At 43.6% G+C, this 13,172-nt stretch overlaps 1 protein-coding gene across 11 annotated transcripts in view; it reads right to left on the bottom strand.

Annotated features, from left to right (window-relative positions):
* NRXN3 (neurexin 3) overlaps nt 1-13,172 on the bottom strand; it is a 2,205,897-nt gene that overhangs the window by 1,637,859 nt on the left and 554,866 nt on the right. For all 11 annotated transcript variants that reach the window (XM_078659992.1, XM_078659991.1, XM_078659982.1 and 8 more), the window contains one exon: nt 12,251-12,689. In XM_078659992.1, coding sequence (XP_078516118.1) covers nt 12,251-12,689 — 439 coding nt within the window. The remainder of the gene's footprint in view (nt 1-12,250; nt 12,690-13,172) is intronic.

Below are 13,172 nucleotides of genomic sequence, written 5' to 3'. Positions count from 1 at the left end.
TCGCCTCAGGCAAATAATCAAGCCTCCAAATCCTCTCCAGTTTCTTACACTTCAACTTCTGCTCCCGTAGCCCATGGGTAAACCAGGGCTGAGACGGCAAGAAGCGAGGTCGGCAGACTCGTTTATTCTGCATAGAAACTGCTGAGCCGCTAGCCATCCATGTGTTGAAAGCGTCAATCGCTGCATTGATTTCAGTAGTCAGCGTCGGCTGGCAGCTAGAGAGAAATTCAGAAAAGGATGCAACATTAATACGTTGCTGATGAGCCTGGGACTGAGTTGGCATTAATCCAGAGCCGATAGTCAATGTCCAGGAAAATCTAACCAGTTCATGGTCGGTCCAGGTCATGGATTCTGGACGCTCCATTATAATGTCAAAGTTAGAACAGACTAGATCAAGGACATGGCCCCCCGCATGCGTTGGAGTCTCCACCCATTGTTTAAGATGGGCCATTGATAGGGTTTCTCCAAATCTAATTGCCTCACTGCAATCCGCCATATCCATATGGATGTTAAAATCCCCCAAAAGGAGATAATTTGCAAACTGAAGTGTGCGGGGTATGATGGTTTCTTCAAGATCCCCAATGAAGTTGCCAATATAGCCTGGAGGACGGTACACAAGCGAGCCACCTAATGTCCAGTGAGAATTAAAAGCAAGGCTGAAGTGCAGGAGTTCTGCTTCATGAAAGCCTTCCAGGGGTTCACATACAAGGGTCCAATGCTCTCTGTAGATCACTGCGATCCCTCCCCCTCTGCCCCTGGGGCGATCCGCTCTAGTGATCTTAAACCCTCGTGGGATTGCCAGTTCAACGACGGGAGCGCATGAGTCATTCATCCAGGTCTCTGTAACGAAGAGTAGGTCAAGCCTATTCTCCCCAAGGATATCAAAAATAGCCGCAGCGTGTCTCACTAGAGACCTAGCATTGATAAGAGCCGCTCGGATCCTACAGGTATCCCGGCTGGTTAGAACAGAGTGGACCTCAAGTTTGGGGAGATGGTAACTACAAGCCGGACACACTTTGCCCTGACTTTCACTCACCAGCCACGAATGACTCTCCACGCAGCCACGGGATCTAAGAGCCATCAGGTCTGCATGGGTATACCGCAGAGCAGCGTGGGACTGGTGCGATGGAAAACACCTTGGGGGCCCTGCCCTGGGCCCGTCCGGGACACGGACGGGCACAGACGGGCCCTCCTTTGGCGCTCCTTCGGCGCGCAGACGGCGCGCCCGCTGCGCGCGTCCGCTGCGCGGTCGCTGACACATAGCGTTATATGCGTTCGGGTGATCTGCCGACTAGAGCGTCAACCCCGGTGCAATGCGGTCCCGCCTCACTTCCGGGTACCGCTGGGGCCGAACGCTGAGAGCGGCGCTAGGAAAGGGGCGTGTACTAAACAAACAATCCCCGTGCAAAATAGCAAATAAAGCACCCCACTGGCTGTTAAAGTGCATTATACAAGGGCAAATGCCTCAGTGCCACTTTATAAGCCACAACTCCATGACCTTCTCTCTAAACAAAATAAACTGACTTGTATACAGTAAATGTCTATCACCTTATATGGATTTAAAATCCTAAACCCTTGCTCTCCCTGGGAGAGAGGAATACTCAGGCTTTAAATGGTAATTGATAGGCGTATTATCGGTGGATTACATATTCTTTTCAACATAAATACCTCACACTTGGATTTCTGCAGTCTACTGCAGCCTTTTGATTAGGACCAGCCTCATCTGATTTAACCAACAATGTACTCCTTTGTCTTCAAAGTATTTGCAACTGACCCTCTTATAAGACAACTGTTTGCAGGATGTACCACCTGCCCTGTAGCACAGCAAAAGATTATCCCAGTCATTAACAAGCATTTGCAATGCAATAGGTCTCGCATTAGGAAAGTTTGAGCTATTGGTATTGTAAATGGCAAAGTTTTTATTTATGTTTCTTTTATTTAAAATAGCTAAATTAATAGCTTCTTCATTTACAATGCTCATAGTTATAACTTTCGCAAATGTGATACCTATAGCATTTGTAATGCAATATGTTTTGTATTTACAAACCGCGAGAGGACAAAAAAAAGTTTCGAACCACCGCCTCCTCCCAGGCCTTCAAAAGGGACCTCAAAGTTCTCCTCCTCCAGAGACACCTCCAAAAGTAATTCACGTCCTCTTGCTATTTGTGAGGAAGACTTCCCACTACTGATAATTTCTACTTTCCATGACCATGGAAGTGCCTTCCCAGTGTATGCCTGTGATTGGAGGGTCTGCCTTTTTGCAGTATTTTCCATGTGCTGGTGTTCGGTGCCCTTTTGTAACATGCACACACCACTCTGCCCTTGCAACACACGGCTGCTACCTCTCACATGTCTTTACCTTTGATACTTGCACAAGTGCCACCTTGCCCATGTAACGCTTGTTCCTGAGCCCCCATATGCCAGCCGGAAGGTGCACATATGGGCCCCCTTTGTGCAGGCCAGCCAATCTAAACAATATTGTCCTGTCTCAGCAGAAGCAGACAACGTCGGATGTATTTTGAACATAACCTTAACTATATATCTTTCTTCTTTTGTGAACCCGGACGGAGCCCCGATCTTACCAAGGCTATTATGCAGGGCTCGAACAAAGCAGGGAGACTGGATGGGACGCTTTGGATTGAAAAAATACCACTGGCTGCGCGTTAATCACACGAAAATGCCAAAGCACTCTAGTGCCCTCGGAGATCTGGCACGGATAATCTACCCATATCCCGTCTCCCTTTCCGTGCCAAGGGGCAACCAGGTCGCTCGTCTGGACACCGTGGGCTCTTTTTGGAATGAATTCTGCACGACAAACCCTTTGGACGGGGCATATCTCGGTTTCCAAGCACGCCTGTTCCAGCAGCAAATTCTGCTAGAGTGCCTGTTTTCTCTGATTTTGAAAGAAAAAAAATCTTAATTTAGGGGTAATCAGTAGTACTTAAAAGGTCTACGCCTACAAGTCTCTCGAATTATTCGTAATTCGTTTCCTCCTGAATGCTTAAATGACATGGAATTCTTGTCACTTGGGGCTAGGGTTAAACAACGCTCAAAGAACCACTTGATGGTTGTTGCTAGTAACCCACTGGCGCAGAGAGCAGCCTGAAATGCTACTTCATATTACCTCGTTCTGCCACTGTCAGCCAGTGATGCTACATGAGACTCGTGGGAGATGTATTCCTCTGTTTTTTATCCTAGAATAAACTAACCAAGAAAGACTTTTATTGGTAGAATTTACCTCTTTGGCGAAAAGATTCGTGCGGATAATATGCTCGCACAAATGACTTAAGGCAGAAATTTGGATCAATCAATTTATATTTTATGATTCGGAACTCCGATGTAGGGCCACATAAAATATTATAAAAATAGCAAAGAACAATCGTAATTACAGCTTACAAAAGTTCAACGAACTGTAGCAGATTCCTTTCAATAATGGTGAAAAGATACCACCGTGCAAAGTGCCATCATAGAAACAGCATGCATAATCGCAGTAGAGGAATACCAAATACACCAGTCCCTACAGATATGAAAACGTTGAAAAAAAGAATTCAACTTTTGTCAGAATCATTAACACACCTCATATACCGATTATAATTAAATGAGCACTATGGCTCAAGCTGCGGCACCCGAGCCACCAACTGCACACAGCACGCACCCAGCTCAGGGCTGGGATACCGAGTGGCTTCGCTTCACTATTGACTGCTGTCCAGGAACCTTCAAATTCACTGTGACTCGTTCAAGCCATGAGCTGTTGCAGTCATTTAACAACTCTTTCAGCACTGGAACAGTTCACGAGCTCGGAAATCACCCTCGAATTCCCCGTTATTAAATAAGCATTTTCAAAGCCAGTCGGCCTGGCGGTGGCTGACATCCTTTGGCCGTTATAAATGTTTAGCCATGGTTTTTATAAACCATCGTTGTGAAAGGTGGCTTTCTTGCCAATATTTAAACAATTTGGCAAAAAGCAAGAATTGTTTTGCTCCCAAAAGCACACATTTCCAGAGAAGTCACAGGCACTGATGATGCGCTCCGTTGTGCTTAGATGTGTAACCTTGTGAAAAGGCAAAATGCCGTTAGTCAGAGTGACGACGGCCACAGGCCTGAGTGGGCTGCCTTATTGTCCCCTGCTGTATGCTCTAACGGGCGGAAGGAAATGTGAACAATGCAAGGGCAGACCAACCGATGGAGAGGGCCGGCTGAAATCCCATGGAAGTACGTTTATTATGTACTTATCATTTTACAAAAATCACAAGGCGGTGGTTAATGCCAGACCCCAAAAGACTTCTCTGGGAACGTTAATTTGAGCAATGTCCACCCGATATAACTGATACCTTATTTTGGTAAACGTTTGGAAAAACGGGTGTTACTAATCTTTTTGCAATCTTGTGCGACCGTAAAAGCACATTTGAAACTACTCTAGGCAGGCATGACACCAGGTCTCATCACGGAGTTAGTGGTGCTGTCAAAATAGAGGGGTTACTCAAAGTGACTCATCGAGACCTTTATATCAATCGGCCTTTCAGCAGCCTTCGGCGCTATGAATGACCCACCCAGACTAGTAGACTTTTTAACACGTTTCCCAGGGACAGTACTGAACTAGCAGAAGCATTTTTTGTAGGTAAGATTTAAGGTGGTCACAATACCCCATTTTGCTCTTCAGCCCCTGAAATCTAGCTGCGTTGTCCCTCAGGGATCAATATTACCCATGTTTCTCTGCAATCAAAGCGCATGTGCTGTTGATCAGTGAGTGTCCATTCACGCGCATGCTATATGGCACAGGGTTTATCCTTCCGTTATAGAGAGCCACAGTTTAAAAAAAACGGAAGTCAGGCACTTTTGCCTGAGACGGGGGCGGGGCCTGCAATCCAGCAGGAAGTCCCGCCCGCAGCCACAGCCGCCGCCGCCGAGGAAGAAGTGGAGCGATGAGACACTGAACACGCCGAAAGAGCCCGGTAAGTGGTGGGGATGGGGGTCACGCGCGTGTGTATGTGTCTGGAGTGCATGTGTGTGACTGTGGGGGAGGGGGGTGTGTGTGAGCGAGTGTCTGCCGTGTGCCTGCGTGTGCATGCGCTTGCCTGTGTGTGCGCATGCAGAGGGGTGGGGGGTGGGGGCTGCCTATATGTGAAGCGCTCTGATACCTGATTCGGTTCGGGGCTGGGAAATAAAAATAAAAAAAATGCTGAGTTACTCTGCGCATGCGCGGGTGAGACACGCGCTCCCGCGGTGAAAACCGCGAAGGAAACGCTCGTGTCAGATTGGTGTCCACTCTCCCAATAACGGGCAACATTAGGTCTGAAGCAGACTCTCTCAATGCTCATGCATTGAGAGTACGTCTGCTCGACCTAAAAACTTGTAACGAGGGATAGAACTATAATGGCTTCTGAAATTCTAATACCTACATTGCAGATGCATATGCTGTGCTAAGTAAATGCAGTGTGTAGAATCCTAATGGAGAAATCATACTTCAGGTACAGGCTATGCGTGCAACATCTCTGATATATTTAGTGTAATCGACCTAAAACAGCCACAATGCATTCTTGTCAGATACACAATGCTGGCTTTAGAGACTTACAGGTTATACCTCTCATCCACTCTAATCTTTACCATGAGCTATAAGGCTAAATACTCAATGTGGAAAATGGTGAGATAAATACTGAACTTTGCCTTTCAGTATTAAATGTGCTGCAGAAAAGACTCAGCAAAACCACCTTCTGTTCAGAGGATAGGTCAATGATGACTTTCAAAGACGCTGTTGGAAATACTAAAGCAAGTGCTACTTAGTCAGGGCAGTGGTTTTCCCTGATGCCCATGAGCTAAACTGGTGATGTGGATTGGTGCTGAGAGGAAGAGCTCACCTCCTAATGGCAGAGCAAGAATTATAAGGATGAAAGGATGATTTTAATCGTGAAGGGCACTTGAACATATTCTCTTTCTAAGATGAGGAATTTGGGAAACTTAGACTGTAGAGAGTGGGTATTTTGTAGGTGGTGGGTTTATGGGTTGTTTTCAATGAAAAACCAGATGAACTATTTAAAGGTTCACAGCATCAAGGGGAGAAAAGTATTGGAAATTATGTGCATGTCTGCCTGCAAGAAGAATGCCTATTTTTTTGGCCCCAGTTTTTTTTTCTTTTTGGTTTAAATCTGTTTACTGAGCAGACACAGCCTGGAGTACAATGAGTGATCACAACACAACATTTCTACAGACTACGATCTTCACAAATGGGAAACCTCAATGCGGCGACCAACAATTATGATTTAAAAGTCTCAATGCAAAACTGTCACTTGAAAAACACGGTGGCCCAGAGGCCCAACAAAGTGGGAATAAGGAAGAAAGCAGAGAAACAACAGGATGAAAAGTATAAGATTCGAGTGACAAGGTTGAAACAAACCCCTCCAACTGCTGGAGGAGAATCCCTGAAACAGTTGGCTAGAGGCACCTGCTGGACCCCTTGCCCCCTAAGACAAGACCTAACAAAACACCCATAGAAGGTCAAAAATAACTTATGACCAGTGTATAGAAACTCCAAAACGCTCTAACAGAGTCTAATAGAGTCTACTTGACTGAAGACGTAGTGCTTGCCATGTAGACAAACTTTAAGTTCCATTTGGAAACCAGAGCCACAGCTGAGTCCCTGGTCACCATCTCTCACTTCAAAGCCAGAAACTCATTTTGTATGCGAGATTTCAGGGTGCATAAATCTGCATTAAAGACAATGGGGCATACAATTCTCTAATCTTTCCAGGACTTGCATATATACATAGTCTCCAAACACTCCTGCAATTTGAAAATCTGTAGCAACCCTGGACAATACTATATCAATATTACAAGGTCATGCAGAAATTCTAAACATATTCTCTAGATATTACAGAAAACTTTGAATGGGTCTAATTTAGAGTTTGGCGGACGGGTACTCCACCACAATTGTGACACCTATCCAATCCTCTTTATTACAAATTCCATAGGGTATACTAGACATATAAAACATGGGATATGTAATCCCTGTATAAAAACCTACCTCTAATTTCTTTATGATCAGCGAATTGCGGCACACCTGGCTGCCAATTATAACCAAGTGAAGCAGCTGTTTTTAGAATAAAAGGAAAGGTGGCCTCTCTTACTTTCTATTCTGTTTTTCTAGCTGTACAATGGCAACCATAAAGGAGACATTTACAGCAACATACTTCTTTTCTGGCACTTGGTAATTACAGAAATGTATCACTTTTCTGCATGGTTCTACATATTTCTAGCTACTGCACCTTTTAAAACAATAATGACTGGTATTAAACTAATTCTTATATCTGCTTGTGACATATATCTCACAGCTTTTTTTGATGTAATTCATTTTGCACTAGAGATTCTATTTTTATTCTTCATGTTTTCAAACATGTGCTCTCTTTCATATGAAAGAGGTAAGTACCAAGGAATTCAGTGGGTTGCGGGAAAGGTGATGATGTGGCCATGTATTATAAGGGATAAATAACCTCTGTCCTACATGTTAAGGATATTGTAAGTCACCTTGCAGTTCCATAGCTTTGTAAAGGAAGTCAGCTTTCAGCCTTGTTGCTCTATATGGTTCTGGAACTCCTCGATGGCTTGCAATATCCTTCTAATGTACAACAGGGTATATTTTATCCCATATGTAATAAGGCAGACAGGATAGCCTTCACCTTTGTGATGGAATAACCCATTCACCAAACTCTAAATCAAGCACTATTGTCTCTTACACTTGGAAGCTGTGAAAAAAACTTCCCAAAATGTGTTTAGAATGCAATGGAACATGTGGTCTTGTCTTATTCTGCAGGAAAAAATGCAAAATTTACAGCAGAGATTTGATAGCACTTTTATCCTGTACATTGTGTCCTGAGTGATGGATCTAAAGCCCAAAGCAGTTGCATCAGGCAGCACCGTCAGAGGTTGAATAGACCAGTGAGTGGCTTTAGAGACCCTTCTGAGGTGATGAGATTCTCTGATATATCTTTGAAGAGGCAGGATGTGAGTGGAATATTAAATCCTTACAATGTGTAAAGAGAGACAGATGGGATGAGGCTGGAAATGCCACTGGTGTTAGAGACACACAAGAAGCCTGGCAAAGGTACCTAATAATTACAAACAAATGCTGACTGAGAGGCGGAGTCACTCTGTCCTGCCTAATTCAGCAGCCAGATTCCAACCTCTGTCATTATAATAGAAGTGTCTGCTCCAGGAGGGGAGAATTTCAGACAAGGGAGCAGGTGGCGTTTTAAAAAGTCTTCCCCCAGCCTCTGTTGTGATCTTATTTGCAATCACTTGAAAAAAACTAGTTTTCTTTCAGAGAGTCTCATGTATTAATTGAAAATCAAACAGATAGCACAGATTTAGGATAAAGAGTCCTTGAAAAGCACTGTATCCGTAAACCCAAGTGGGGGAGGGAATTATGGAGACTAGCAGCTGGAAAAGGAGCCAGAAGGTGGAAAGCCTCAATTGAAAAAGGAGAGAGACAGTTTGGGGTGCAGTGGCAAGGGCAAAGATTGAGGTTCTTCCCTCTTATTCACCAACAGATCAATCACTAGAGACTACAGTCCAGATGAAGGTGCTCACCATTAAAAGGTTAAACCCCGGCTACATATATGTCATATGCAACATACTCTTCTGTACTATAGGATCACAGAATGTATATTACATGAGACCCTGCCTAATCATGTGTTTCCAATCATCAGTTATTGGAGCATTTCATTAGTCTGTAATGCACATTTTACTGGAATTGTTGGTCATGTATGTGGAGTTCAAACTAATATTTTATAGAATGACATTCTAGGATACCCTGTCTGATGGTGCAATGCTATAGTTCAAATTCTTCCTTTTTGGCCAGTATCAAACGAGAGGCTAGAGGAAAGCAAAATCCTGCTCCCAAATTTCAAGTAGTATTTTCGCAAACAGTAAAAGAATTTATGAACCGACCTATGTACCAATTTGTTCCTCAAATAAGTAATCATAGTGGGTTTCAATCTGACCTCTCTCATGAATATTAATACGGTAAGTAGAATTTGCAACTCATGATTGGGGGCTCCCACAGGGATGGCACACTGCTGTCTATGTTATCTTGAATAACGTTTACTTTTTTTTTAATGCATCCAGGTTTCCTTAAACAAAACAGGCTATATTTAAAAGCAAAAGAGGTTCCAGGGCATCCCTTCCCTTTTGTGAATGAGTTACCACCTCCTGTGAGGGCCCAGTATCTTTTCATTATTTTGCAACTGGACTTTTAGGTTGCAAAACATGGAACTATATCATGCTGATTTGGAAGGAGCACCTACGAATGTCTCTTTGAGACAACCAAATTGGTATTCACTTGCAACTCTATTGAAGAACCACGTTAGGCAGGCCGGGTCGAACTGGCCAATAGGGCAATCGGGCAGTGCCTATGGGGCAGGTCTGACGGATCAGTGTTCATGCCAGTTTTTTTTAGCAGTGTGTGGGCCTGTTTTATGGCTAGGTGGGCCTGTTTTCACTGATGTTTCCCTGATAGTTTCAAACAAATTACCTTCAGCAAACACAAGTCCATGCACTTTTCCATTCTGTGCAAAACACCTGTATAGCTTATCTTTACAAGCTCAAAACTTGACTGAGTTGCTAATGTAGGCCACATTTTTAACTATCTGGTTTGTCAATGGGAACCACTTTCATTTTGGTGCCTACTCCTACTTTTTGTCCCATTTCGACACTGGAGGCAGGGACATCAGTAAGAACAACAAATGTACCACCGAGAGTAGGCAGGTGTACGTACATAAAGAATTGAGGGCAGGTGGGAAGGCAATAAGGTAAGGGGCAGCAGGGAGAGGGCAGGAGCTGACCAGTCAGGGCAGCCCAGCAGGGGCAGCACAACAAACCTCAGAGAGAGTTTGGAAGGGGACAATGGCACTCAGGTGGAGAACGGAGGGCAGAGAGGGGGTCAGCTAGCTGTTCCTGCCCTCGTCTACTTCCCATCTTCATGGCACAGAGGTAGAAAGCTGACCACAGAGGGCAGGATGACATGGGTAGGGGACACAAAATTAACAATAGAGGGCAGGTGGGAGGAGGCATAGGGAAATGCAAAGAGAACATAGAGTAGACGGGATGGGAGCGGGCAGCAAGCGGATCAAGAGGACAAGCTGGTAGGGGCAGCAAGTTGACAATGGAGGACAGGAAGAAGGTTGCAGGGGCACGCAGATGGCAAACAGATGGGTAGGGGCAGGAACAGCTAGCTGACGATGGAGGGCAGGATGCTGTGGGTTGGCCACCCACCAGGGTTGCTCGTGTCAAGCTTTCACTGCGCATGGCCACAGGTGATGCGCAGGTGGGGTGTTAAACGAATATGATAAACAAAAACACCGGAAATTTACTGAACAATACAAAAGTTAATGCAATGTGATAGTTGGGTATGGTAATATGATCTCCCTTTCACAAAATTAAAAAATAGGAAATTCACAGAAAAAGACAACATTATAGTTAAGTGTTGAAAAGGGTTAAAAACTAACATTTCCTATCTAAAAACACTGAAAGTTGTTAGCTATGGTTCAGTAATCTATTCACTATAGCTTGCACTTCCACAACTGCACTGTTTATGTCCTCACATATTACATCACTCATGACATGTTAAATGGCATCAGTGATGGCATCAGGCACACTAGAAACATGTTCTTGAACAACCTAAAGACAATATTTTGAAAACAGCTGAAGAACAACGTTTGCTAACACCCAGTAGTGAATGAGTTAATAAACCCAAAGTTGGACTATGCCAAAGCTATATTGTGGAGACTACATAAAGGATTTCATAAAGGGCAGATTGTATGGTATGTTAACAAAATGGTAGGCTCCTATAAAACGTTTAAGCTCTCAGGGACAATTCAGGATAAACGCAGCCTGGGGATGCTGCGATTTGGATATGTCTAAAAACAATGTAAAATCAGACTGTGTATCTAAGAATGTGAATCATTGCACTGTACTATCATTGTGGATTTTACTGGGTAGGGTTTTAAACATTGATTTACCATGAAGGTGTGTTGCTTGTGCTATACATGTATTTCCTCCTTTTAATGTTTTGTGTATTTACGATCTATGAACTATCTCTATATAAAAAAATATACATATATTTTTTAAAAGGTTAGTTTTGAGACGTGGCAAATGTGCCAGCATCTGGACCATCCATTACCCTTTACTGGCAAGCCTGTTGCCAAAAATAGTTTGTTCAAACTGGCATGTCTGATTTTTAAGTGCCTCACACAAAGTGCCCCAATTTAGCTGCAAGAATTTATTTATTTTTGACATTTGTACAGCGCTCTGTTACCCGTAGGTGTCCTGGCGTTCTGAAAACTCCATAGGTACAGTAAATTAAGGCTTAATTGGTGAAAAGCCAGGTCTTAAGGGCTAAGAATAAGTCCTATGACGCCAGCTAACACCGTTGTACTGGTCAGTTGCTGTTGAATATCTCAAGAATAAAACAACATTGGAAAAGGTATTGTACTTCACCCGTAAGAATGGGTTGTCTTCCAACACATAAAATCTATCTAGCCTGCTTTGCTAAGTTTGAGGAAAACAGTCAAAACATTCTTGTTTCATCTTTAGTGGTGCTCCATGAGACTCCAGTTTCTGATGCACCATATCCTGTCCAGGAGGTATTTATTTTAACTTAGGTAAGGATGTCTGGAAATCATTAGTAACAATTAGTAGTAATAATAATAATTAAGTTCAACGAATAACCATGTTCATGGTTAAGACTAGGAAATCAAGTGCTTATGACTGTCATGCCTGTAGCTGCTATGTTCTTGGGCACTTAAGAAAAACCCTGAAGTGCTATCCAGGATATTGGGTAGTAAGTAATGTTCCTTAAGCCGTCCTTCCTGGCCTACTGGCTAATTTCATCAGGGTATAGAAAGACAAGTTTAGAATAGAAAACAAGGGCACAGTTAATGGATCCACACAGACAAGTTATGGGAGGCTCATAGCTGATGAGGTTAAACTGGGCTTCTGATTTAGGGAGTTATTCCCCATTCATTCAAAGACAGAATTCCTGAAACAAGTATACTTCTTTAACTCTGAAGTAATGTTTATTATTGAACGTTACTATTGTTTGAATTGTTTATGGCTTCCTACTTTATCAAATGACTATGAGACCATGCTTCAAGGTTAATTTCAAAACGCGCAACCTCTAGTTTTGCCCCAGATAAATACAAACTCAGCTCGCAAGCCTCCCTGTTTTACCAAGTTCTTGATCAAAAGTGAGATTCCTTACCTGATCTACCATCTCGCTGGATGTCCACGTGGTACCATTCGCCATCATTTGCCTTCTTACTGGTTGCCTTCACCTTAATTGTGCCAGATCCCATGTCAAGCAACAGGTACAGGCTTCCATCCAGCAGCTCCACTGCAAAGAAGTCCACTTTGGTGTTCTTCTGGCTTCGGGCATCCTTGCGTTCTTGTGGTTTTCCATGGGTGAAAAGGATTAGTCCATTAGGCTCTGTGGTGCGGAAGTCAAAGGAGATGGAACCCATGCGTTTGGTGTTCCACTTGGGCAGGCTGATATAGGCCTCAGGGTTCTCAAAGCTAATAGGGTCCAGCGTGGCCACGTTTTCACACTTGAAGACCACATCACCATAGATCTTCATCTTTGTGTCTCCAATCCTGGCTAAACGGGACAGCTCCAAACGGATGTCGTTATTTTTATAAACAACCTGATGGGATAAATTTACAAAGGACATATCAGTCGCTATGAGAGAAAATGAGCGTTGGATAACAGTCAATGAGACGTATATATATTATGTTGTACAAGTTTGGTTTTAAGTTGTTACATCTCAATACACATACTGCATACAATCTGCAGTTTTAAAAGTATATCTATAAGTTTTGGTTATTTTACAAATAAAACATAACCTGCGAGTGAATTATTGCCCCTGTTCTGGGGCCATATAATATAAATGTCCTGGGGGTAAAACAGGAGTTTGTGCCTGCTTTGCGCGACCCCAGGGACTTTGGTATTACAGAAGGGCCTGCATACGCTTGTGCAGCCCCTTCTCTAATACCGATAGTGATGGTGTACATAAAGCGCCAGTGCTGTCTTTAGAGGGCTATTCAGAATCCCTGTGCCTCTGCACCCCCGCGCCGTATTACAGATGTGGGAACAGAGGCAAAGAAGCTCTCAGGAGTCACACTGACAG

This window comes from Lissotriton helveticus, chromosome 9 (genome assembly GCF_964261635.1).
Source record: "Lissotriton helveticus chromosome 9, aLisHel1.1, whole genome shotgun sequence".
Lineage (NCBI taxonomy): Eukaryota > Metazoa > Chordata > Amphibia > Caudata > Salamandridae > Lissotriton > Lissotriton helveticus.
Note: the sequence above shows the minus strand (reverse complement) of the source record. Positions and strands in the feature narration are given on the sequence as shown.